A 23,620-nucleotide genomic window follows, 5' to 3' on the forward strand; every position below is an offset into this window, starting at 1 on the left:
ATTTGCAGCTAGTCAAATATAAATTTCAATAGTTTGAATACACTTATTTTATCTGATATTTTAAAATAATATAAAAGGAAAATGTAAATGTATGTTTATAATATAATATTCTAGCAAACAAAATTGCATAACAGAAAAAAATAAATTAATAACAGGAAGTAAGGTACGCTCCATATATTCGAATTATCAGTTTTCAAGAATTTTTTTTCGTTTTGCGGGCCTAAAAATCAGAACGAAAAGCCCGAGCATAAAATTTTAATTCTGTAAAATTTAAAGTATTTTTTACAAACGCTTTTTTTTAAGAAAATCATTAATTTAATAATAATATTTCCGATAAGTACCCAGGCCAACTACGTCACAACCGCCGCTTTGTTTGTCGGCAAGTATAAAGGCGGCGCCGCTTTGTCGCGTGCCGATTGGCGCGTTTGATTTTGAACTGTGAGCTTGTGTTAATTTTCTAATTTGAATCAGTTTGATTTCGATTCCAAATTGTTTATCTCTTGTTTGACCATGGATAAGGAGGGTTTAGCTCTGAAATTATTGAAATTAACCGAGAAAACCGGTTACGATATCGTTCAACACAACGGCCAGAGGAGATTCGGACCACCGCGCGATTGGACCGGGCCTCCGCCGCCGAAAGGCTGCGAAATCTTCATCGGAAGACTGCCCAGGGAAGTGTACGAGGATGAGCTCGTGCCTCTGTTCTCTAAGGTCGGTAAGATCTACGAGATGCGGCTGATGATGGACTTCTCCGGGTCCAACCGCGGTTATGCCTTCGTTACATATACCACGCAAGCCGAAGCCGCCGCCGCGATAAGACAACTCAACGGCTACGAAATAAGGCCGGGCATTAACATTGGAGTGGTGATGTCTGTTGACAACTGCCGCCTGTTCATCGGCAACATCCCTCCGACGAGGAGCAAGGAGGAGATCTATGAGGAGCTGAAGAGCCGCGTTCCGGGAGTGGTCAACGTGATACTTTACAAGAATCGTTTCGACCGCAACACGAATCGCCGCTTCGCTTTTGCGGAGTTCTCGTCTCATCGAGCCGCGGCTATGGCGAGACGGGCTCTGGTGCCGGGCAACGTTAAGCTATGGGGCCAAGAGGTGACCGTGGACTGGGCGGAACCCGAGCCGCATGTTGACGAAGACCTGATGAGAAACGTGAGTAAACTAGAGGTACATTGACCATTGTGCTTGCGAATTTGATAATTAAATTCTTTAGCTGTTGCGACTGTGATGTAAAATGTATTAAGTTTAAACTCCTACCTGTAAACTTTGTTTACATAGTAACCAAAGGCGAATGCATCTTTCTCGTGTTTACAAGTTTCGTGTTACAACTACGCTGGTCTCTGTAGCTGTTATAAACAGCTGTTTAGTTGCTAAGCGTAGGCGTTTGGATTTTTCAGGTCAAAGTGCTCTACGCTCGCAACTTTGAAATAAGAACTACGCCGGAGGCAATAAAAAAGATATTTGAATCTGCAATTAACAATAAAATTGAACGCGTTAAGAAAATCTATGACTATGCATTTATACATTTCTATGATAGAAAACATGCGGAGCTAGCGATGGCAAAGTTACAGAACATAGAGATTGATGGAAGTGTGATTGAAATATGCTGGGCGAAACCTGTTGACCGTGAATTGTATAAAATACAGAAATTAAGTAGAGGCAATGCGAAGTTCAATAAAAGCTTCGATTTAAATCAAACCCTCTTGCTCTATAAACAGCATCTGGCGAAGATGGAGTTTGACAAAGGATCTAAAGATGAAGGAATTGGGTCGGCATATGCCAGCGAGTCGACCTGCGGCTCACCATTGGACACAAAACCTCGCCAATTCATTAATTATGACTACCCGTTGGCTCCTCGAAAACTAGAGGCAATGTGCAACAGGTAATCTCTTTTCTGTTATTAGTTGTTACAATTTAACCTGTCGATCGTGGAAAAACAAGACACAATAGAATTATGGGGCTTGGTGAATTAAATGGTTCTTTTCCACAACTTAATGGTTGGCCTAAAAGTTATCTACTTCACTCGGGCTAACTTGTCGCTAGCGGTCATTGACTCCCTGTCAAAAACTTGTCATTTTCCATATAAACCGCGATTGACAATGAAGTGTCAGATATTGTCAATTGTGGTTTTATATGGAAAATGACAAGTTTTTGACAGGGAGTCAACGACCACTAGCGACAAGTTAACCCGAGTGGAGTTTAGTGTAGTATAACATGGCATTAGTCTGCCTATACCGGTTTAATGTGAGATTAACTTTCCTCTTTCAGATACTCATGGCTACCACCTAAATATTACTTTAAAAAGTTTTTGGACATCAATGGGGCAGAGTGGTGGGTCTGCAGTGTAGAACTGCCTCTCGTTGGATACCCACTCTTCAGTGCACCCAAAAATATTGGGCCTTTCACAACAAGACATTGTTTCTCATACCAGCAGGCTCATGTAGAAGCCGCGGAAACAATACTACATGTGTTGAAAGTAAGTGCTGTTTTTATCCTGTCACACATTATTTTTTTGTACATAGTGCTATACTCCCTACAAACAAAGTCATAATAAACACACATTCTCTGTATTGTTCTTAGGTTTAATGCTATTACTCCCAAGCAGTCGCATTTGACCATGATTACATTAGATTTCCTCGAATCCACGATCAAGGAATTAAGCATGAAGATGATTATATTGTTTTTTTTTTTTTGTTTTAGTGCCTCAATATGGATATTCTGCAACAGGCTGCAATACAGCCCGTGTACACTCCATTGGTGTCTCCAAATTGCCTGAGCGTGCCATGCAACGTGTATCAAACATCAACAATGCAAGTGCCAATTCAGACCATCCCCACAATATGGCAACCACCAGCTTAATTTAGTTTTAAGGTGTTTCAGTAACTTATAGGATGATTTTAGAAATCCTATTCTATAAATTACTTAGTTATAAGATTTGTTAAGTACTTCAATATTATTTATCTAAGTGGATTCTGAGAAATCCATTTTTATAAATCGTTTTATAGTTGTAAGTTTCCGCTACAAATCTATATTAGCAATTTTTGTATAAATTTTTGTAAGGAAAATTAATTTGAAATTGTTTTAAATAGAAATCTACATATTTGTTGACTTGTTATAAACTTGTGTACTTGTGTTTGACTTAAATGGTTTTCAGTTAATTGGAACTAACCATTATTATAACTGTTTCGATTGATTTTAATCTAAATGTAAAAAGAGAACCACAGAATAACAATCATTTAATTGACATTATGGTAGCAATATAGTAGTAGTCTCAACTGTTTACATTTGGATCAAAATGGATTTAAACAGAGTACTAAATTAGACTAGCAGTTTTTACACCTGTAAAGCTGTGTTATACTATGCTTCCTTGTGAGTATATTTGTATATTCAGAGAGAATGTATAGGTTTTAATGATTCTTCTATAGAACATATTGAGCATTGAACATTGAACATAAAGACATTGAACAAGAACCATTAACATTAGCTGTTAGAAGTTAAGTATAATTTTTGTATTTTCAAATTGACCTAGGTTTTTGTTATTGCGACTTTTTTAAGAGATTTAAGTTGAATGTTACTTTCAGTTTATATTTTCTACTTATATTTGAGACTGAATCTTTAATAAATGTTTAAATTTTACAGTAAATTTCGTACTTTTATTTTTGAGTTTCAATAAACCTTTTGAGGTAAGTAATTAATAGCCTGTCATTTTAATTTTCATCCCTCTGTGGGGCTTTCATAGACCACGTAAGAAATTGTGAGACTTGAGTACAGCTGAGTTTCCTATCTCACATAGGGCAGAGTGGCAGGTTTTTTCAATATTTTGAAAGTGTTATCCATACTAATATTATAAATGCGAAAGTATCTCTGTCTGTCTGTTTGTCTGTCTGTCTCGCTTTGACGCCAAAACTACTGAACCGATTGCAATGAAATTTTGTACACAGTTATTCTAGAGTCTGAGAAAGGACATAGGCTACATTTTGATGTGGGAAAATATCTTATTTCCATGAAAATATCGATCAAAATTAATTCGCATTATTTCAATGTTAGTTTTCAATGTTCCTAGGTCTTGGATGTGTATTAAAATAATATTTCAAAAATCTTAAAATATATTTTATGTAAGTATAATATTATTATAAAAAAATCCAGAAATATATCGATGCAATCTATCTTATCTTATAGAACTCCTACTGCATTTTTAATATATGTGACAAGTTGACAACAGAAGGCGCTCTAAAATAAAGGAGTTCGAGTGTACCGTGTTGGCCTATATTCCATCCAGAAAATATATCAATGCAATCAACATTTTAATTCTAATATATGAAAACAGATGGCGTTTTATTTTTTACTGCATTATTGTAACAGAACTAATCATACCTACTTTATTATATATTGTTTTTATTCATAACTAGCTGTTGCCCGCGACTTCGTCCGCGTGGACTTTAGTTTATAGCGCGCGGTGTCAACAAAATTTGTGTCAAATTTCTTAGGGCCGCGCTACACCGAAATGGCAGCGCTGAAAGTGCTCGCCTCGCCGCTGCCATTCCGGTGTAGCGCGGCCCTTAATTAATCAAAATACCTAAAAAAAAAGATGTGCAGTGTCCACATAATCTATACTAATATTATAAATGCGAAAGTATCTCTGTCTGTCTGTCAGTCTCGCTTTCACGCCAAACGCCAAAACTACCGAACCGATTGTAATGAAATTTTGTATACAGATAGTCTAAAGCCTGAGAAAGGACATAGGCTACTTTTTTACTGGAAAAAAGGGTTGTAAAGGGGTGAAAATGCGTAAATATGTTCAAATTAAGTTAGTTCCAAGAATTCATAATAGATGGCGCCGTGCGTCTTCTACATCGCGCTGACGCTTGCTCAAAAGTCTTTCTATAAGACGTGGTATCATTTTACATTTTTAAGTTTCGATTTTTTTCGATTGTTATATTTATTATAACTCAGTACTTTATCTGTACAGTGACGTAACCTTAAACCTATCAATGATAAATAGTTTATGGGTAAAGTTGTGTAATTGGGGGGCTAAATAAGCTTTAAAATTTGGCATAAAATATAAAGTTTAATATAAAAAAAAATACTTATTGTGTGCACACTGCACAGCTGTATTGATTTAAGGGGTACCAGGGTTTTTTATAAAAGCTTTTGACACCAATTTTGTTGACATCGCGCGCTATAAACTGAAGTCCACGCGGACGAAGTCGCGGGCAACAGCTAGTATTTTATAAAACTGGTAAGTATTAGCAGGCCTGTCCCACTTGCGAGAATAGGTATCGAACTGTAAGTACCACCCGCGGGTGGCCAATCAGTAGGGACTCACAAGCGAGCGGTGACGCACGCGTAAGATTTTTCGTCGCGTATCTACTGTTTACTGATCATAGAGGAATTTTATTCATGATACTGATTTAACCGCTGTGACAAAATCGTTATAAATCTTATAAAAATGAACAATTAAGAAAGGCCAATGAAATATGTATTTGAATAAGGTATTTAAATATAAAAAGTAGATAAAAACTATACAAACATAGCAAATAAACCAATTTCATACAAAGAAACGCACAAACTACACAGAAATAAACACACGTTACCTACTATGTTTAAATTGTAAAAGTTTCCTGCACTATAATCGAATAAGTATATAAAACTGCTATAAAATATAGGTTGGGTTACTAAAATTTTATATTACTATAAAAAGGTTTGCTATTCATACCAATAGTAATTAAAAAAGAATATTTTGTATTCTAAAAGGCGAAAAACTTGATTTCGTCAGAAAAGGTACGAGTTATGCGATAGACTGAGAGCGGACATGTAGGTGAATATAATTGTAGGCACCTAGCACTGCGCGGTCGGAATTTGAACTTAATAGTATCGCAACATGAGTCGTTATTTCTTTAAACGGGTCTCGCTAGTGAGACTTCTATTGGTACTAATAATATATATTCTGTGGTATTAGTTACATTTCTGGGTGGAGCTTTTCTGCAGTCGAATACAGAGTTGATCGAGTGACATGTCTCAGGTGGGCAGGTTTTATGGCACTCGATATTCCTCATTTTCATTCCACTGATTACCTGAAATATTGTTATGTATTGTAATTTGTATACCAAGTAACAATTAATACCTAGATAAGGTATACTACCTTTATTAATTAAAATAATATTTTTAAGAGTAAGTAAGTACATAATATAGGACAAATTTGCTTTTTCTGGACCTCGTTAAAAATATCCCACAGTATCCGGACCCCACCTAAAACTACTTGCCGACCCCTGGTTTAGCGTGTCCATAGGGGCAAACAAAAAATCAAATAACACCCCTCTTTTTTGTCGGGGGTTAATGATTGTTACTGTTTGCCCGCTCTTTCTATTTTCTTACTGAACTTACCCTTTCAATTTGCTAATATCAACGCGTAAATATACAAGGTGTAACAAAACTAAGCGATAACTGATAATACTGTTGTATGTGTTCCTTGTAGAGAGTTCACTGTGAAAGTAGCAGCGCTGAAAGACCAAAAAAATTTTTTTTCACTTTTGCAAGCGCGCCACTCGCCAGTGCAAGTGTCACGAGTTTTCCCATACAAGAGTTTAAAAAAAATGTTTTTCAGTGCTGCCACTTTCACAGTGAACTCTCTTTAAGGAACACATACACACCCTAAAGTACCTAACACTTTAGTATTAACACTTAGTTTTGTAATACCTGTACATACTTGACTTGATCTAGTTTCTCTCTTCTGAGTTCTGGCTGCATTCTGCGATAGGTATGCACCTGTTCCGCTCGTCTCTGGCGTAGCCGTCTTCGCAGTAGCACTTCTGGTTGCAAACTATGTTGACTACGGGGCAGTGGGTTTTGTTCTGCTCGCGCAGGTTCGAGCACACGTTGTCGCAGAAACCGCCGCAGGAGTAGTACTCGTGCTCACCTGAGCAGCGCTCTGAAAATACTCATTTGGTAATTTTTACGACATGGCGAACAATATGAGTATCGAGAAAATATTCAAAATCGAGTTTTATGAGAGTCAAAAGCAAAACCATGTCAAAACTGCCTGTGGAACCAAAAATCAATCCAAACCAAAAGTGCTAAAAAATAAGGTTCTTGGACATGCTATTTTCCTCATAAGGTTTATAGGGTTCCGTACCCATAGGGTAAAAACGGGGCCCTATTACGGACTTGTATTATTATGCGCCAATGTGCGGAGGGATTCATAATGGATGTTGAGTCGCGAGCTGCGGCTATACAAGATGAAGGCTGGTATAAATAGTCAGTAGTTAAGATGCGACCAGGTCTCGAGACGCGGTTCGGCTTTGTGATTGTTCAAATTTTGACAGCCAACCAATCCCAGAGCCTGAACCGTGTCTTGAGACCGAGATACATCTTGCGTACTGACTATTTATACCAGCCGTGTAGACACCGTTATCCTTGAAACCATCAAATGAGTCCGTCAAAATGAAGAACTTTTTCTATGATAAAAATGATGGGAACTCAAAAAAAGAAATTGCCGTCTTCATACCCATACGGATGCCCGAATCGGGAATGGGGATTGTCCATTTTTTTTAAATTTTGCTCATTACAAAAACATTTCGAGGAATAAGGTCAGTGATCCTTTTTCTGTATATAAACGAAAAAAATACCCATTAGTTACTTATATTTTTGAACAAATATGTTTAACCTTAGTTTGACCTTCAATGTCGTTAAATTAGCAATAAATTCGACCAACATTACGTTTCGAACTTTTGATAAGCTTCTCGTATCAGCTTTCACATAATGAGAACTTGCATTTGACGAACCAGCTATTATAAATAAGATTGAAGAGAAATTTAAAACATACCTACTGCAGAGGTCGATTAGCCGCCGATGATGATGTCAGAGCGAAACTTTAAAAATGTATTGAGTAAAAACTAGCCAATGAATTTCAAAATTATTTAATTTATATTCTTAAAATATCCTATTTTAACGAAAAAAAATATAAAAAGTACATGTGATTTTTTTGGACAATGCCCATTGGAAAATTGCATGCGCGTCTAGCATCCTGCGTATGTACGCCCCGTGCGCACCCTACGCCTTGCGCCTTGCGCGCGCCCTGCGCCTTGCGCGCGTCCTGCGTCTTCTCGCGCCCGCTCTACGTATTGCTCGCCCTGTGCCCCGCGCGCTCGACGCGCCCTGCGTCTTGCGTGCCCCGCTGTGGAGCCTGTGGTGTAGCATTTACAGCTTTTGTAATAACTTCATAACTGCGACAATAATTTTGAGACTTTGGAACCCAAAAAGTGTAACAGTAAAGTAAACGACGAACAAAAACAGATACTTATATTTAAGAACTACATACTTGAATTTATTATGTCGAGTTTTGACTGTTGCCACCTACAGTTTCTGCACTTTCCCTATTCATACCTATACAAGCGCGATTCCCGGTGGAATAATCAAAAATCAGATGTCTTGATAATAATTTTAGATAGTATCCCTTGCCCTACGGCCTACTCGTCACCGCAGTTACTTCTACTACTGTACTTACCACAGTTTTCTGTCGAAATACAATCACCCAGTGGATTCCTGAAGTAGCCATCTTCACATACGCACTTTGGTTCGCACTCTTTGTCAATATTATGGCAACTAAACTTTACATCTTTGTTCTTGCACGTTCTCTCGGGAGGACATTCATTCACACATTTTTCAACTTCATGACGTCTACTAAAACACTTGATTTCAGCTAAAACAGTATACAGCGTTATAGTTTAGTAAAAATGTTTTTGTCTCTTATCTGTTAAAAGCCTTCCTAACGTATCGGATAGCTACAAAACGTCTGCTCAAGCAAACAATTTTTATTAGTAAGGGGCTCAATAATTGCTTAAATATTTAAAATATGATAAACGATTATTAATTATCAGTGTACAAAATTCAATTTTTGATAAAACTAGCAAAATACTATTCTGATAGATGTCGCGACCTCATGAGTCATGATCATGACCTGTGTTGATTAAGGAAATAATAATAATATGTAAGTAATAGCACAGAATAGATAATAGTTGGTAATAGTACTTGGAACAACTTACCGCTTCCCACAGCTAATGTATATGTCGCGCACAGGGAAATCCCCACACAAAAAATAAACAAACGGGCCATAATGTTGTTATTTTAATTTTACAATACGGCTTACTATGCGAGATGCTGAGCAACACTGCGCTTAGCTGTTCGTAAAACCTATTTTATAATATTGAGCTTATAACTCCGTTTTGTCGTCTGCACTTTGCATTGTGATTTGTGACAATAATAATTCATAGGCATTGATAAAGATTATAGTATGATGGACAAACCACGGGCGTATATATATAGCTTTGATAAGGGGGGGGGGGCCCAACGTAAAAAAGCGGCCAAGTGCGAGTTGGAACTCATGAAGGGTTCCGCAAATAGACAACGTGTTAATGAAATCAAAAATATTTTTTACATGTACCGCACCGATTTTAATCGGTGCGGTACATACTACATATTATATTATTGTCGAAATTGGACAAGTAAGCTGGATAGTAATGGGGGGGAGGGTCCGGACCCCTATTTTTTATTAATTTTCTATTAATTAATACTATTTTCTATTAATTTCATTAACATGCTAACTTTGCTATTTGCTAAAAACGAAACATCGTGATTCGTGAATTCAAGGTAATTTTTGCATCGAGTGAAAAATAGCAATTCATATTTTGTTAGAGCCGCGGTGCGAAACAGCGTGGATGTGAATTATTTTTCATGATCGCAGACTATAATTGCCTGTGCGCACGATAATATTAGCAATCGTATTTTTTAGCAAGTAAGTACGTTTAATTTAATTACTTATTGCTAATGGGCATTTAACAATTATTATTGCTATAATGCTATTTTTACGAACACTATAATTATGCATAGTATTATTGTCTAAAGTCTAAAGTCTAAACAACACGAAGGGTTTGGTTTGCTGTGTTAATTATTATTTACCCAACTACGAAAATAAAAAGTTTAGAAATAAAACCAACGAAATCTAGACAAACTTCATTTATATCCGGGCAAATTAACAATCACAGAACATTCGTACAACGGTATACAAGGCATGGTCGAGTTCTCTCTGAGGAAGCCGTCTTTGCAGACGCAGCCTGGCTTACAAGGTTGATTGCTGAGACATTTGTATCTTGCCAAAAGTGACACACAAGTGTCTGGTGGACATTTCTTTGCGCATTCCTGGTATTCCTCATTCAAACCGCATTTTTCTGAAAATATAATTGGAATGGAAAAGGAAAACATGCTATACAGTAAAATAGTAACCTAAATAATAAAAATCGGCCAAGTGCGAGTTGGACTCGCGCACGCAGGGTTCCGTGCCATTATAGAGCAAAAATAGTAAAATATTGTGTTTTTTGTATGGGAGCCCCCTTAATTATTTATTTTATTTAAATTTTATTATTATTTATTAAAGTATAAATACAGCTGAGTATTTTGTGTACATTTCAAGTGCCTACCTGTTGTCATCATTGATACCGAGCAAAAAATGTTTGGAAAATCACGTTTGTTGTATGGGAGCCCCCCTTAAATATTTAATTTATTTTGTTTTTAGTATTTGTTGTTATAGCGGCTACAGAAATACATAATCTGTAAAAATTTCAACTCTAGCTATTACCGTTCTTGAGTTACAGCCTGGAGACATATTGACGGACAGACGGACAGATATCGAAGTCTCAGTAATAGGGTCCCGTTTTTACCCTTTGGGTACGGAACCCTAAAAATAGACCAGTCGAACAAAACGCAAGAGTACTAGTTACTAGTTACTACAAGACTTAAGCATTTAAATACTAGCAATAGCAATTAGCAGCTACAGCCTCGTGCGACATCCTTGAGGGCAGTTGAGGGTGTCTCACGAAGTCTCTAATTCTAATTCTATACTTACTTAATTAGTAAAATTCTTGAGTAACTAATTATGATAATATAAGAATCATCTAAAGTCAGTAATGATTTTGCACAAAAAATACATTCGGCTGTAGCCCTCCCCCTACATGCCTTAGGCAAGGTACTTACGTAATTCATGGACGGCCGTCGGCCATTCAATAATATTCTTATATCTAATGGATACAAATTTTGGTAATTTAAAATTTTTTAACATTTAAAACTTAATAGTATTTTTTTTTTATTATAAAATATAACGATCCTTACCATTTTTGCAATTTGCGACGCACAAGGAAAACACAAAGCAAATTAAAATAACTTGAAGATGCATGGTTAAGTTGCTGATATCGATATAAGTCTGACGTGATTTTGTTTTGCCTGTGTCTTTATACCGACCTATGAACTTACATACTTTGTTTACGAAAGTAAAAATAACGCTTTCGCAGAAATTAATAGGAACCCCTACGCAAACTGGGTTTTTACGCGTCTATAGGCCTCTTGGATATCGTTGCTAAGCTACGGCAACGCCGCGGGTCGGTTGACGGCGGAAACTCTCGGGCGTTTTTCTCATATGATTCTCATACAAGTCACTGCACTTTTTTGGTAATTGTTTATATTTTTAGCACAATAAAAAGTAATGAGCCAAATTATTATTGATTGTGGACTTCATAATATTTCCGCAGACTTTTTCCGCGGAAAATCAGTACTTATCGAAAGCTAAGTAAGTAGGTACTGATTTTTTACTTAAATATACACGATCATGAAATATTCTTTCAAATTCATTGAATATGATTTTTTACTTTGTATTTATTTATTTGTAAGATCATCTTCTTAGTTATTACTTATTACTAAAAACAGGTTGTTTACCTAAATAGAGCACAAACTAATTCCAATGCAATCATGTTCATGAAGTCTTTGAAATCTATGATAATGGAGAACGAATCATCCGTGTAAAAGTAATACCACAGACCAGAGTAGATAATCGACTGTACGACGTGAAAGTGGAGCTATGTATTGAATAATCTAAACAAATATATTTTCAGCAACTTTTCAACCATACATGCAAAATAAAAATGGAAAATGCAGATGTATTTCATGATCAAAGAAAATTTTCTTTGATTTTTATGATCAATATGTAATATAATAAATTTACTAGATGACGCCCGCAACTCCGTTGTGCCACAACTCTTGCACAACGGAGTAACCGCGCGGGATTAGGGAACCGTACATTTTCCCAAGACAAAGTCCAGTGGCGTAAATATAGGGCTGGCAATATGCCACGGGCCCCCGACCCAAAAGGGCAAATATTTTTAAGTACATAATATTGTTTATTATAAACGTGACGATTTTTACTGATAGAGCTCTATCAATTTGCCACGGGCCCCGGATCTTATAGTTACGGCACTGTCTATGTCCTTTTTCGGGATTCTTAACAATATAATATTATGGAGTTATCAATGCCAAATTTCAGCAAAATCTGTTCAGCAGTTTAGGCGTTAAGAGGTAACAGACACCCACACTTTCGCACTTATAATATTATTAGTAAATTAGTAATATCAGTAATTAGTATATTAGTATGATAATATTATAAATGCGAAAGTGAATACTGAAGGAATTAGTAATACTTAAATATTGAGCCGACAATAATTTTATTTATATCGTTTTTTTCAATTACAATATATTATTACCTATACATAAAACAATGATATTAAAAATAACTTGCACGTTTAGAAATATTCATGCGAGATTTAGATTTAAGCATGATTAATAATCGGCATGTTGATTTCGATACGTTTCCCAATTCCGTCTCAGAAACGAATAAAAGGTTAGTTCACGATTCCGAGATTGGGAATATTTGCACCCTACAACACAACAGTACCTCGCACCGCCCATATTTTCCTTATTTTTAACGTTTTCAACGTGTTTTCATCCTTAACTAGTTAACCGTATTTCACAGCTGATCGCACTCTGACACCCACGTGTTGCCTGAATCTGCCACTCGCCGCGCCACTAGAGATATCCAAGAGGCCTATTAGTGGCATCTTCTGACTATCAGTTATCTAGCTCCGTGGTTATCACCCAAATAAGTACTTACTTATGACTCACGATAAAAGTAAAATTATTATTTTGGGACTATCAACAGAGCCTGCTCTAAAGATTTTGGTGGGCCAAAAACGGTACACCTCTACACTCGGGGTTTGTTGGTTATCTAGATTAGTTAGGTTAGGTTAGTTTAGTTAGGTCAGGTAGGTTGGTACTTGGTACTACTAATATAATATTATATTCTGTGTCTAGGTGTAATGTAACGTACATTACACCTAGAAGAAACGATAAATTTTACTAAGTGGATAAGTGTATATTGTCATCTATTTAAGAATATTATGTATCTTCACAATGGATTGTTGTAATCTCCTTGTAGAGAGTTCAATGTGAAAGTAGCAGCGCTGAAAGACGATTTTTTCACTTTTGTATGTCACGAGTTTCCCCATAGAAAAGTGAAAAAAAATTTGGTCTTTCAGCGCTGCGACTTTCACAGTGAACTCTCTACAAGGAACACGTACTCGTACATACCCTAAGGTATTATCACTTATTTGTGTTACACACTGTATGTACCTATATTGTAACTGAACTCTGAAGAGTCCTTCCCGTTTCATACCACATATTTTTCATACCGCGGTATGAAACAGCGAAGTACTGTTTTTGAATTGCCTGTTTCGTACCGCGGTGCTTGGAGTGGTATGAAACGACGAATTATTCTTTTTTGGTATGGGTGGATACGTACCACGAATTTTATTAACTAGGCGTATAGAAAAGTGGTAACGAGAAGAAATAAAGCTATTGTAAATTACCTACCGATCTAAAAGAATGTTTAAATGACGAAAATGGATGTATTAAAACTCAAAAATTTTTGAAAATGATAAATTTATACAAATGTATTTAAGTCTTCTGTAATGTATTCTTTGTTGTGGTCGCTAATGACCTTGATGTTAAAGCGACCTTAAATAAATAAATAAAAAATATTTTGTATAAAGAAATGTCACTTATTTCAAAATCAAAAAATATATAATAATATACTATCAGATTTCTAACAATACAATCACAGCTTGATTTAAATTACAAATATAACTTTAAAATTAACTAACTCTTTATAATTGTACTTATAAAATCACAGTCGTAAAATTTTAAGTTATCAAAAAAAAAAAAAAAAAAACTTACAAATACTTAAAACTACATATGTATGTATGTATGGTATGAAACGGGAAGGACTAAGAGCGGAGGGGGTCGCACATTATGTGAAATACAAAAAAAAAACTCCTCGCGATAGCTCAGTCAACAAAGTAGTTGTAGAATGCGTGAGCGGGAACCTAAGCAATTTCCGCAGGAATTTATTCAGGGTGGTTAAGGACAAAACTTTTAAAGATTTTTTTAATTTTTATTTTCCTGAGCGTGTAGTTCGAAAACGGATGAGAATTTGGTAAAACTGTATAGAATCTAATTTATAGAAAATTTAATACGCTTTAATGTCGTCATAGAATATTTTTTGCTACAACGCATAGTTTTTTAGTTATTGACGAAAAACCAAAAATTTAGACCTCTGTCGCCCTCCCCTCCCTCCGGCTCACCTCCTAGATGCCAGGACTTTTAGTATGTTTTGTCCCTAATCACTTTAAATAAGTTCCAGCAGAAATCGCTTAGGTTCCCGCTCACGCACTCTATATCCTCTTTTGAGTCATTCGTTAACCGGACTACGAATAATTACCCGGTTACGGCGCGGGTGCATTTAGTCTTTATTTAGAAAGCTGACGGGGTCATAATCTTAATATATATATTTCTTGTGTGCGTGTGTATGTGACTGAACTCCTCCTAAACGACTGGACCAATTTTGATGAAATTTTTTGTGTGTGTTCGTGGAGATTCGAGAATGGTTTAGATTTACAGTTTGGTCTACTGGAAAATGTTTTTTCAATTAATTTCTTATTTATAAGGAGTTGTTGATTTTGGAATGTTTTACATTAGATCCGGCGGACGGCGCTATCATCGCATTCAATATTATTCTATTTCAATTTTAGTTTGTCCTGACAGATGGTGCTACGATTAATTTGAAAAAAATTTTGTTATTCAATTCATGTGCTGATTAAAATATTAAATAAATAACACATAGGCTACAATTTTAACCGACTTTCAAAATGGGGGAGGTGTTATGTTCGTTTTCTTATATTCAACGATTACTCCGCCGTTTGTTAACCGATTTTCAAAATTTTTCTTTTGGTATATAGGGTATCATCCCAATTTGGTATTATATTCAGAAAAGTGGTGATCTGATGAAGGATCCATAAGTAATCGAGGGAACTCCTCAAAACTTATAGGGAAACATATGGTGACTTCGGTTTCGTGAGAAGTATTCTAAGCATATGCTACCAACAAGTAAGATTTTGCACCGAGATATACCTGGTATACCGTGGTTCGGAAGGTGCTGAGAGAATTCCTGATTCTTTATAGATACAAGTTTGGGAGTTTCGGCGTTGTTTTAAGAACAGAAAGCATATGCTACTATGTAAATTACATTCTTCATCATCATCATCATCATCATCACTACCATATTATACCATTTCATAGTCTTTTAGATCGAGACTCGAGTTTGTCAAGCGATAATTAAAAAAAATCTATATCTACCTAATATTATAAACCTGAAGAGTATGTTTGCTTGAACGCGTCAATCTCAGAAACTACAGGTCCGATTTAAAAACTTATCTCAGTGTTAGATAGATCATTTATCGAGTAAGACTCATCATTTATCGAGAAGGTTATATTATATTATTACTCTAAGACTAATACGACAGAAGAAACTCAGGAAAATGTGGGAAAAACGGGGGAAATATTTTTTATGGGAAAATGTACCTACGGATTCTGTAAAATTTCTAATTTACGCGGGCGAAGCCGCGCGGGACATCTAGTAATATTATAATATCACAAAATAATATATCACTGACCTTGATAACCCAGACCCCAGCAAACTGCCCTGGATAAGAATAATAAATAATCGGCCAAGTTAGACTCGCGCACGAGGGGTTCCGTACCGGTATCTATACTAATTACTTAAGAGCCCATATGACCCTAACTTGACTAAATACTTTAACCTAGATCTCAAAATCTGTAAGGTCTAGAAAACTGATTGACACAAGTAACTTCAGTTCATAAAGATTAAATGCTCAAGACGAAAACACGATTACTCAAAAAATGCTCGATAGTTTCTTTTTTTACAAAAAACCTTGTTTTAGACACATTTTTGCTTAGATCTTCGAAGTTTGCTGTCTTTTCTTTAATATTTTTTAATATCTAAAAGGTATTGATAAAACCTACATTTGCTCAAAACACTTTTTTCATAATCATTATAGTTCGTCTTTTATTCAAGTAAAACTAACTCGGCGATGATTCCGCGCCGTCCTTTTTCACCTGGCATATGAAAGACGGGCGTGAGTGTGAAGAGAGAAGGACGATGTTTGATTTTTAGAGTCAGGTGAGCTCTTCATATTACTTAATTTAATATTATAAAGCAGAAGAGTTAGTTACTTAGTTAGTTAGTTTGTTTGTTTGAACGCACTAATCTCAGGAACTACTGGTCCGATTTGAAAAATTCTTTCAGTATTAGATAGCCCATTTATCGAGGAAGGCTATAGGCCATATTTTATCACGCTAATACTAATGGGAGCGAATAAATAGAGGAAAGTATGGAAAAAACGGGGGGAAATTATTTGAAAGGGCTTATTTGAACGCGCTAATCTCAGGAACTACTGGTCCGATTTGAAAAATTCTTTCAGTGTTAGATAGTCTATTTATCGAGGAAGGCTATAGCCTATATTTTATTGCGTTAAGACTAATAGGAGCGAAGAAATAGAGGAAAGTATGGAAAAAACGGAAGAAATAATTTGAAATGGCTTATTTGAACGCGCTAATCTCAGGAACTATAACTGGTCCGATTTGAAAAATTCTTTCAGTGTTAGATAGCCCATTTATCGAGAAAGGCTATAGGCTATATTTAATACAGTGTAAGTATATACAGTATAAGACTAATGGGAGCGAAGAAATACAGGAAATGTGAAAAAAATAAAGGAAATTATTTGAAAGGGCTTATTTGAAAGCGCTAATCTCAGGAATTACTGGTCCGATTTGAAAAATTTTAGGTTTTAAAAGTGTTAGATAGCCCATTTATCGAGAAAGGATATAGGCTATATTTTATCACGCTTAGACTGATAGGAGGGAAGAAATAGAGCAAAATATGGAAAAAAACGGGGGAAATTATTTGAAAGGGCTTATCTCACGAACTACTGGAGCAATTTTTCTGTTATTTGGCACAGATAAGAAGTAGACCACGTGAAGGATCATAGGCTATTTTTTGTAGACTAATTATTTGTCTGTGAAATATCTAATTTACGCGGGCGAAGCTGTGCGGAACGTACGGAACGAACGCGAAATATTCGCGTGGTCACGATATCACGCGTAAACGGCTGGACCCATTTTGCTGAAATTTGGTATAAAGATACTTTGAGTCTCGAAAAAGAACATAGGATACATTTTGTCCCGGAAAAATGTACGGTTACTGCACAATATACTTTTATGATTTGCGCGTAAACTATTCAATCTATTTTGATGGAATTTGGTATGGAGATACTTTGAGTCTCGGAAACGGACAAGGAATACTAATTTTGTCCCGGAAAATGTACGGTTCCCGCACAATAAACTTTAATGGTTATCGCCTAAACTATTCAATCTATTTTGACGAAATTTGGTATGGCAATACTTTCAGTCTCGGGTAAAAAGTATCCCTTGTCCTTTACAAGGGATACTTTTTATCCCGGAAAATATACGGTTCCCGCACAATAAACTTTTATGATTCTCGCCTAAACTATTTAATCTATTTTGATGAAATTCGGCATGGAGATAGGAGATACTAATTTGAATCTGGGACAAGGATTTTTTTTTGTCCCGGAAAATGTGCGGTTCCCACACAATTTACTTTTCTGATTCGCGCGTAAACGATATACGGGAACAACTATAAATAAAGTCCACGCGGACGAAGTCGCGGGCAACAGCTAGTCTATACTAATATTATAAAGCGGAAGAGTTTGTTAGTTTGTTTGTTTGAACGCGTTAATCTCAGGAACTACTGGTCCGGTTTAAAAAAAATCTTTCAGTGTTAGATAGCCCATTTATCGAGGAAGGCTATATGCTATATTTTTTGTTCAATTTTCCAATCAAAATATTTTATTACTTAAATGTTATTTAATATATTTCAATTGAAATATTATTTGTAATGAAATAATAATATGAAGTTTTTTTGCAGTATTAAATTGTAAGGTGTATAGGACTAACCCTAAATGTTTGTGTTTGTTTTAGATTTTTCAACAGACACCGTACGCGTCTCAGCATACCGTAACCTTGTTCCTTCATAAAGCAGAGTCTTCGCCAAAACACTCTGACACTGGCGACTCACAAAGGAGCCATTAATAAAAAAGAAGAAGAAGAAGACTTGACACTTGACAGATTCATTCTTGAATCTTGTCAGTTGTCTGTCATAGTCTGTCATCTATGACTGTCATCATGCTGTCAACACCAGTCATCACTTGGTCATCATTCTCTAGCTAAAAAAGACTTGTATACTAATTGGCATAATGAGTGGTCAAGAACCAGTGTAGATAAACCGTGGTTTTTTAAATTTAAAGATGCAAGTAAAACAGTTTTCTCAACAGTTTGCCGAATCAGACTGGGTCACTGTTGTTCACCTGTTTTCTTAGCCAAAATTAGGGTTAGAGACAGTTCACTATGTGAGTGTGGCATAGACGAGGGCACTTTAGATCATATTTTCTTTTCCTGTCCAAAGAACCAATCCTCATTATATGATGTCCTTCCTCCTACAATCCCTCGCCCTACCGATTTCAAATCTGTCCTATCCTTTGTAAATACTTCCTTTGTAAAAGATTTATGTACATTTATACATAGGTACTAACCAAATTAGATTGGTGTGGTATAAAACTCTTTATGTTTTGTTCTAGGTTAAGGAATTGTCAACAGACACCGTACACGTCCGTAATTCACCGTACCCTTGTTTTTCCATAAAACCTACTTAAAAGGCAGAGTTTTCGTCAGCACACTCTGACATTGGCGATTCACTAAGGAGCCATTATTAAAAAAGAAGAAGAAGAAAAAGAAGTCATCACTCATCTGCACAGCTCATCAGTCATCTGTGAACATTCACAACATACATACAACTCGGGCGAATTAACATGACACCTGGTTCAATTGACGTTTCTCTTAAGTACTGAGTGCAAAAAAAGTTTTTATATTTTAAGTTATTTCAAAAAAAAAATTACGTTACCGGAACTAGTTATTTTTATAGGGCTACACTAACCACAGTATTAACCAAGTACGAGTTGGACTCGCCCAAGGGTTCCCCAGCAGGAATACGAGGTTTATGGATGCGTCCGATAATTTGTATCTAGCTTCATATTAATATATTCCGTGAGTAGCTAATTCATACCACAGACGCACGGCAATGTTCAAACTTTAATACGAATAACAAAAACTTAACAAATTTAACGTTCAAATGTAACAACTAACAAATAACACAACAAAACTCAACAAAAATCCAAAAACAATAACCATTAACTACTAACAAATAACTCCGAAACGCAAACTCAATAACACACGTGTAACGGTAACAGATATAATATGCTAACGCTACTGGACGCGTACGACGAGAGCGGGGTGCTGCGCGGGGAAGCGAGGGAGGGGTAAAATTTAAGCCAGGTGTCAAGTTAACTCGCCCGAGTTGTAGTCATAGGTGCAATGAAGTCTTCCCCTATTAATGCGCTTCAAGTGGAATGTGCGGAGCCTCCTTTGTCCCTACGCCGACAATATTTGTCGGACAGGTTTATATTTAAGGTCTACCAGTGGTCTCGTCATCCTCTTATTAATAAGCTGTTTTCTCTTTCACAATTTTCAACCAGCAGTTATTGGACACATAAGAATTTACCTTGTGTTGTGAAGAGCTATCAAAAGATAGTTTCTCTTCCATGTCCTGTGGCCCAATTTTCAATTAATCCGCTATTTGAAGCTGCTTTTTCCTCCCTTGTATTTTCTCCCAATATTATTTTAAATTTACCCATAGTGAAAGGTTCCCCTGTTTCTAATAATCAATTTAATGCTGTAATAAGTGATAAATTTAAAGATTGGACGTTGATTTTTACGGACGCCTCCAAATTATCCGATACTTCTTGTGTAGGTAGTGCCGTTTGGATTCCAAAATTTAATGTTGTCCTTAATAATAAATTGCCTTCATTTTCTTCGGTTTTTAATGCAGAATCTCTAGCAATTTTTGAAGCGATTTCCTTTGTGGAGTCGCACAATCTAAATAAGGCAATTATTTTGTCCGATTGTAAAAGTTCCCTGGAAGCGATTTTGTCAAACCCCTTTAGAAGTAAATTTAAATTCCCTTTAATTTTTAAAATTAGGCAGTTACTATTTAAATGCTATTGTAGCAACATACAGGTTGTACTTGCTTGGATTCCTGGTCATAGCGGGATTATAGGAAATGAATGTGTGGATCTTTATGCCAAAGAAGCTGCAAAGTCTGGTGGTTTAAGTAATTTCAAAATTTTTTGTCAGGATCTTCTTCCTCTGGCCAAGTCGCATTTGACTCTGGAGTGGAATTCCATTTGGACTGAGTCGAGTAGGGATAAAGGACGTTTTTACGCTGAAATTCAGGATTCAGTACCTAGTCGACCGTGGTTTTTTAAATATTTGAAAGCTAATAAGCCTGTTTGCTCTACTATCTGTCGGCTACGTCTGGGTCACTCGTGTAACCCGGTATTTCTAGCTAAAATAAGGGTGAGGGATAGCTCATTGTGTGAATGTGGCTTGGATGAAGGCTCTGACCATATATTTTTTGCTTGCGAAAACAACCTTTCATTGTACGATTACCTTCCTCCTAATATTCCTCGTCCCACTAATCTTAAATCTATTTTATCGTTAGTATATTCTCCATTTATAGACATCTTATGCTCGTTCATTGCTCATAATCACATTAGGCTCTAGTTGTAATATGAATTCTCTTCCTTTTATATTTAATATAAGTAGATTGTATTTATGTTTATGTACTCTGTGTATCTTTAAAGGCTAAGAAACAATATTTTGCTGTACTTATTTGCTTGTTCTGGTTTTTTCTGTTTCATTATTTTATCTTGTATTTGCATGGTCGCATGAAGTCATCACCCGTGCCCGCTGCATGGCAATCAGTTTACGTTATAAGTTATAACTGTTCACATTTTTCGCCTCAACTCTGACGCTGGCAACTCCTAAATGGGGAGGCTTACGCCAAAAGAAGAAGAAGAAGAAGAACATTTAAAAAATTAATAGTTTACAATTACTGATATATTCTTTGTTAAATTCTTCACCAACAAAAGAAAACATTAATCGTCGATGATAAAATGTGGAGACCCTATTTTACATGTTGCTCAAGATACAATTTTTTCATTGCCCCTTTTCGCTTGAAACGAAACTCAAAAGTTCCACTGTGCAATACACCGAAAAAGTTTTTATGTAATTATTACCGTGCACTATCTACTAAAGCAAAGGAGTTTCCGCATATCGCTATAAACGATAATGCCAAGGTTTCTAAGGGCGTCAACACATTTACTTACCGAACGCACTCCTGTGGTGAATTGAACATCAAGAACGTCGGAGAAAAGGTAACTTTGTGTGGCTGGGTTCAGTATGTAAGACTGTCTAAATTCCTTCTCATTAGAGATGCCTACGGCCTTACACAGTGTATGGTCAAGAGATTAGATGTAGATCCTGCTGCAGTACCCTTAGAAACTGTGATCAAAATTCAAGGAACAGTAGCTGCTCGGCCCAAAGAAATGGTAAATAAAGATATGGCCACAGGGGAGATTGAAGTAGTTATTGATAAATTGGATGTGTTAAATGAGGTTGAACTGCTACCATTTAATTTAAGAAGCTACCAAAAACCAAAGGAGCAGCTCAGGTTACAGCACAGGTATATTGACTTAAGATTTCCGGAGATGCAGTACAATCTACGTCAAAGATCTCAAATGCTACATGAAATGAGAAGATTCCTAGTGGAGGAACACAATTTTGTTGAAGTTGAAACTCCAACTTTGTTTTGTCGGACGCCCGGTGGTGCTCGGGAGTTTGTTGTGCCCACTCGACATCCGGGACTCTTCTATTCACTCGTGCAAAGTCCCCAGCAATTCAAACAAATGTTGATGGCCGGTGCTATTGATAGATACTTTCAGATTGCTAGATGCTACAGGGATGAAACCACCAGACCCGACAGGCAACCAGAGTTTACCCAACTGGATATAGAACTATCATTTTCCAATTTAAATCAGATACTAACTCTTATTGAACTGTTGTTGTACAAAACATTCATTAAAGACTTACCGAAACCTCCTTTTCCACGCATATCCTACAAGCAGGCTATAGAAAAATATGGCTCAGACAAACCAAACTTGTGCCATAGCTTGGAATTGATTAATATTACTTATATTTTCACGGACATTGGAAAGGGATCGGGTGCTTTTGCTCTACCCTACAGTAATAAATTAGGTAAACTTTCCACAAAAAATAAGGAGAAAATTAAAGAGTTATGTAAAAAGTATAATGTAAGGATAGTACAATTTGAAAGTATATCTAAATATTTTGGCAGCGAAGTGTATGATAGAATCAACAGTACTGTAGGCTGTGATAATTCTTGTATTGTAGCTGTAGGAGATAAGGAGAGGGTATGCTTGAGTTTAGGAGAACTCCGGGAAATTATTGCAGATTTGCTAAAAAGTAAAGAGTTGATTTCATTTGATGACAGAATAAAGCCACTGTGGGTGATAGACTTTCCGCTTTTTGTAAGAGGAGAGAATGATATGGAGACTTGTCATCATCCTTTCACAGCGCCTCATCCGGAAGATGTGCATTTACTAGACACGGATCCGCTAAAAGTGAGATCATTGGCTTACGACTTAGTGTTAAACGGAAATGAAGTAGGTGGAGGCTCAGTACGAATACATAATGCTAGTTTACAGGAGAAAATATTTGGTATATTGAACATAAGTTCAGATAATTTATTGCATTTCATGAATGCTCTGAAAAGTGGATGTCCACCTCATGCGGGCATCGCTCTGGGCATAGACCGGCTGATGGCCATAGCATGTGATGCAGAGTCCATCAGAGACGTGATAGCGTTTCCCAAGTCACACGAAGGCAAGGACCCAATGTCAGGTGCACCAAATAAAATCAGCGATGAAGATAAAAAGTATTATGGTCTTAAGTAAAAGAAATTAAATAGTAATACTGTATATAATATTTATTACTATGTAATGTAATTGGCTATGTTCTCAAATAACTTATAACTAAATTAAGATTCTTTCAACAAAACAAAACAGGTTTTATTAATGAGATAAATTCAAGGAAAAATAAATTTTGTCAATAGTGATTACTAATAATTTATCTGCTGTCATTTGTTTTAATAAGCCAGAGTATTTGGGATGTTATGAAAGTAATATTTGCTATGCCTACTTAAAGATTAAAATATATTTTCTATTTTTGTTATTTGTTTGTGTTAATGTTTCAAATATTACCTTTTTCAGTTTTGAGCACTGCTAGCCAAATTTTACAATAGCGAATTAATTATAACGCATGTGAA

The 23,620-nt window shown here is 36.1% G+C and overlaps 3 protein-coding genes across 5 annotated transcripts; 2 read left to right on the plus strand and 1 right to left on the minus strand.

Annotated features, from left to right (window-relative positions):
- The first annotated feature begins 369 nt into the window (after nt 1–369).
- Nucleotides 370–2,964, plus strand: LOC121730885 (probable RNA-binding protein 46). 2 transcript variants are annotated; one of them, XM_042120091.1, is made up of 4 exons: nt 370–1,164; nt 1,731–1,894; nt 2,281–2,488; nt 2,713–2,964. In XM_042120091.1, the coding sequence occupies exons 1-4, from the start codon at nt 511–513 to the stop codon at nt 2,869–2,871; spliced, it is 1,185 nt and encodes a 394-aa protein (XP_041976025.1). In that variant the 5' UTR covers nt 370–510; the 3' UTR covers nt 2,872–2,964. The 2 variants fall into 2 exon arrangements, with proteins under 2 accessions (XP_041976025.1, XP_041976024.1); XM_042120090.1 differs by having other exon boundaries at nt 375–1,164; nt 1,410–1,894; nt 2,713–2,963.
- Nucleotides 2,965–5,938: 2,974 nt separating this feature from the next.
- LOC121730886 (inducible metalloproteinase inhibitor protein-like) lies at nt 5,939–9,265 on the minus strand. Of its 2 annotated transcripts, none has more exons than XM_042120092.1 (4): nt 9,054–9,265; nt 8,516–8,710; nt 6,719–6,940; nt 5,939–6,086 (listed from the first exon to the last, which is right to left on the minus strand). In XM_042120092.1, the coding sequence occupies exons 1-3, from the start codon at nt 9,121–9,123 to the stop codon at nt 6,729–6,731; spliced, it is 477 nt and encodes a 158-aa protein (XP_041976026.1). In that variant the 5' UTR covers nt 9,124–9,265; the 3' UTR covers nt 5,939–6,086; nt 6,719–6,728. The 2 variants fall into 2 exon arrangements, with proteins under 2 accessions (XP_041976026.1, XP_041976027.1); XM_042120093.1 differs by having other exon boundaries at nt 6,026–6,086; nt 6,709–6,940.
- A 12,039-nt stretch (nt 9,266–21,304) lies between these two features.
- Nucleotides 21,305–23,526, plus strand: LOC121730884 (aspartate--tRNA ligase, mitochondrial). Its single transcript, XM_042120089.1, has one exon. It carries the CDS (start codon nt 21,390–21,392, stop codon nt 23,247–23,249), a length of 1,860 nt encoding a protein of 619 aa, XP_041976023.1. The 5' UTR covers nt 21,305–21,389; the 3' UTR covers nt 23,250–23,526.
- The last annotated feature ends 94 nt before the right edge of the window (nt 23,527–23,620 follow it).

The sequence above is a fragment of the Aricia agestis genome, chromosome 10 (genome assembly GCF_905147365.1).
Source record: "Aricia agestis chromosome 10, ilAriAges1.1, whole genome shotgun sequence".
Lineage (NCBI taxonomy): Eukaryota > Metazoa > Arthropoda > Insecta > Lepidoptera > Lycaenidae > Aricia > Aricia agestis.